General features: G+C 32.8%; 1 protein-coding gene across 2 annotated transcripts; it reads left to right on the top strand.

Moving 5' to 3' along the window:
- Positions 1-2,382: 2,382 nt before the first annotated feature.
- Positions 2,383-3,843, top strand: LOC106304997. 2 transcript variants are annotated; one of them, XM_013741377.1, is made up of 3 exons: positions 2,383-2,430; positions 2,533-2,675; positions 3,720-3,843. In XM_013741377.1, exons 2-3 carry the CDS (start codon positions 2,578-2,580, stop codon positions 3,841-3,843), a joined length of 222 nt encoding a protein of 73 aa, XP_013596831.1. In that variant the 5' UTR covers positions 2,383-2,430; positions 2,533-2,577. The 2 variants fall into 2 exon arrangements, with proteins under 2 accessions (XP_013596831.1, XP_013596830.1); XM_013741376.1 differs by lacking the exon at positions 2,383-2,430 and having other exon boundaries at positions 2,453-2,675.
- Positions 3,844-4,323: the final 480 nt, after the last annotated feature.

The following is a 4,323-nucleotide window of genomic DNA, read 5'->3' on the forward strand; positions in this document are numbered from 1 at the left end:
GTATCAACGGTAACTCAGCTCAAATCTAAAGATTTAGGTTAAATCTTTAGAGACCTGACTTCTTGAATCGAAGAACTTAATCAAATTCGATACAAGGCTCTCGTATTGACGACAGAATCGAATCAATGCAAGGCTTTAGAGAAACTCTAGTTTATTATCTTTCAAAAACTACTTATCAAAGCCAACTTACAATCCCTTATATAGGATCCTAGAGACGGTTTATAATAACCTAACTCTGTTAAAAATAGAAAATCTACTAAAAAGAATTCATAATTAGAAAATGAAATCTTCTAAAAACCGAAATAGAAAAACAGTTGCTTGGCGGTGAAGGTATCATGATGCTGCATCACTTCCGCCATAGATCTGGAACATCTTGAGGGCAGAATCTACTCACAAGAGGATATAAGTTCCCTACCTCATACTTCAGAAGAAAAATAGATATCAATGCACCTAATAGACGCTGGACCTCTAGTTGAAGCTGAACTTCCTCAACCATTCTCAAAGGATTAAGATAGCTTACTTCAACTTTAACGCTGGAGGCTTCTCGTAGAATTTTCCCGCTGGTGACAAAGAAGATTGAGGAAATATCCATAACTTAATTTACACAAGAGAACAAACAAAGCCAAGGATTATTTCTCTGTTGGAAATAAGAAAACACAGAGACAAACAAAAACGCAATAAAACGGAAACCTCTCTTAAGCATAGAGTTAACAAAAACACAATAAAATGTTTTTTTGTCGGAATAGAAAATCGTATTTTTCGCCAAAACTGAAAAATCACAGTTTCCCTCTAATACAATAAAATTGTATTTTCTTGGCAAATCATAAAATCGTATTTTCAACCAAATAATAAAACAATATTTCTCGCTAAACTGTAAAATAGTATTTTCCACCAAACTGTAAAAATATATTTTCTCATCAAGATTGTAAAATCGCATTTTCTACTAAAATCGTAAAATTTTATTTTCTGTCAAAATTGCACAACCGTATATTTTTTTACCAAAACCAGAAATCACATTATCCCACTAAAACCGTAAATCGCAATTTTCCACAAAATTCATTAAATCACATTTTCTGTCAACCGTAAAATCAAATTGTCCCTCAAAACTGCAAAATAGATAGAACCATAGAGTTGTATTTTCTGTTAAAACTTTTAAAACACGCATTTTTGTCAAGATCTCAAAATTGCAATTTATAACAATAATAAAATATATTATTTTTAACATTAAGGTTAAATCGAATACTTTTAGTTGTTTTTATGAAACTCATTTAAATAAAAATAAAAATGAGTGAACAAATCATTTTTAAAAAATATTCATCTAAATAAACCATTTGAATGGACAAACAACTAGATATATACCATCAAAATAAATCATCTGTAAAGAAATGAACAAACATCCCCTAAATGTTATATAAATAGAATTTGAAGCAAGGGTGAGATGAAAATGATTATCGTAAAATGATTGACTAAAAGTGCATTGTTTATACCCTACGTCAACACTAAAGCTAGGCATTTTATCTGTTATTTGATTTGATTCGTTATTTATTTCGATTCGATCCAAAATTTTGAATATTCGTAAGTCTCTGGAATCAAACAAATATTAAAAATTAATATCCATTAAAAATGAAACAAATCACAAATAGTAAAATTTAGAGTCGGATATTCGCTCCCCAACGACTTTTTTATACAAATGGATGTACATATATAATTAAATATAAAAATTAGTGTATAATTTTATCTAATTGTTATTTTAACATATAGTTTTTTTAGTTTTATTTATAAAAGTATTAAATTAAGAAAATAATATAAAGTCTTTATAAACACAATTTTCTAAAATTTTATGTTTAAAAAAATAATTTTGAAAATTTATTGAACATATAGTTTCACTAATCTTTATTTTTTTTATTTTATATTCTGTAAGAGATATTTTTTTAATACAAGCTTGTATAATTTTTTCTAAATTTATTTGTATTGAATAAAGTAGATGATATCTGCAAATATTCGTAAATATCTGTAAGTTTTTGAATATCCAGAAAACTAAATATTCATATTTTTTTGAAACAAATCAAATCGAAAAATTGGAGATACTAACAAGCAAATTATAAATACTACAAAAATATGATAGTATTTACTCAGCCAATGAGGTATTTTGAAAAGTTGACGAGATCGTAGAATATTTCCATAAAGGCACATCGTTGACTCAACTTTTGCTCTTTGGAAAAAAAGAGAGGAAGCTTCGGACTTCCCAGACGGACAGAAAGACAAGTAGTCTGAACCATAAACGTTTGACTAACCGAAAAAGCCCCCTTGACTCTCACTATATCCAAGTAAAGAAACAGAAGCCGCAGGGATAATATCGTAGTTTCAATCTCGCCGCAGGGATAATATCGTAGTTTCAATCTCGCCGCGTGGTCACGGGGGTTATACAAAGTCTTAAGCAGACTCGTGGAACTTAATAATACAATTAATCGATTTTGATTTAGTTTAAAACCTCTAGTCTCTTGTTTCTCTTTCTCATTCTCTGAGTAACAGAACTTGTCTGCTTCTAAATTTGGGAGAGAAAAAGGGAAGAGAAGAATGGGAGAATGTAGGCCACTTGGTTTCTTGTTGGGGCTACCATTTGCACTTGTCGCTCTCCTTCTATCTCTTGTTGGTGCTGTCATCTGGATCATTGGGTAATTAAATTACCTTTTTCTTTTTCTTTCTCTTTGTATTATTATGTTTTTTTTTTTTTTTTCTAAAATTTGGTGCATATATTATAAAAAAGGCAAAAGCATACATAATGTGAGAATATTACAATGCTTTAGTGGATAAAGTTAGTAAATTCATTCTGAGCCCCACGTGGTTCTTGGTCTCGAGAGAGAGTAGCCCAAAGGAAAACATGGGCTTTGGAGCTTTTGCAGTAGAAGAAATAAAGCCCAGAATCAAAATATTCGTTGCCTTCCTCAAAGAAGTAATCGAAAGGTCTCACGGTAGAGAGAACCAGAGTTGCATGCAGGCACTCGATTCCATTGGGTCAGTTTCACGGAGCGATGAGATACGGTTTTTGATGGTGGAGGAGATGGTTGAGAATATAGCTTCCTGCGACTTGAAGTGAGATCGGTGGATCCTATTGTTGCGCTCACGCCATAATTCATGAATCAGCGTTTGCCAGGATAGGATTGTGAGAAAGCGCAACCGGTTATCACCAGTGTAACGGATCAGACCTTGCAAAGTATCATCCCAATCGTCTGAGATAATGGCAAATTGAAGTTTCGCAGCAAGATTTCTCCAAATTCCAGAGGAAAAGGAGCAACAGAAATAAATGTGATTTTTGCTCTCTGGAAGTAGGTTACATAGAAGACAGAGAGGATCCGTCTGCAATCCCCAAGACAGTAACCTATCACGAGTGGGGCACCTATTGAGTACAAACATCCAAGTAAGTAAGTGTCTTACACTTTGGAATTCCTTTTTTCAGCCAAACCACAAGATGCCACGGAACCAAAGGCTTTGATTCCCTTATGTAGTTGTAGACTTTAGCTGACACCAATTTGTATTATTATGTTTGTGTATGTAAATTCATCAACCGTGAAGATCCAATTCCCTCTCGCGCTATCTCTCTCTCGGTTATGTTCCTCTCCTAAATTATCCCCCTAGATCTACTTTTTTTTTTTAAAGAAAAAATAAGGGAATGTTATTTCAGACTAAAATTGATAGAATTATATAATATGTTTGGACAGGACGATACTGAGTTGTTTGTGCCCATGTTGCTTCTGTTTCGCTACGTTGGCTAACTTCGCCGTGAATCTCATCAAACTTCCTGTCAAAGTCCTCCGTTGGTTCACCCACTCCATCCCTTGTTAATTTTCTTTTTCTTTACTAAATTATTTTTTGTCAAGAAAATTGTTATTATTATTTTTTTAATGTAATTTTTGGGTAATATTAGAATGTTAAATGTTCTTAAGATAAGGCTTATTTCTTGACTCCGCCCCAAAAAAATTCCTTTACCAGGAAGTAAAAGAACCCAATCGAAAGTGGGAACTGATTTTGCGTAAATGATAAAACCCAGTTTGAGCCCAAAATTGTTAACGGTTATCATTTAAAAATGTACAGAGAACCGCCACAACTAAACATCAATGATGAGAGAATCGTTGGTTTCGAAGAAGACTAACTTGTATCAATTTTCGAAGATGTGGGTCAAATGTATTGGGCCCAAAATGTAATCGGGCTTAGGAGATATTAATAGTTTGTAGACAGAGAAGGTGGAGGAGAAGGGAGACTTATCCAAAGTGTGGGGTTTACCAACCCCAACACACTCAGAAATGGAAAAAAAAAAAAAAAAAG

Source organism: Brassica oleracea, chromosome C7 (genome assembly GCF_000695525.1).
Source record: "Brassica oleracea var. oleracea cultivar TO1000 chromosome C7, BOL, whole genome shotgun sequence".
In the NCBI taxonomy this organism is placed as follows: domain Eukaryota; kingdom Viridiplantae; phylum Streptophyta; class Magnoliopsida; order Brassicales; family Brassicaceae; genus Brassica; species Brassica oleracea.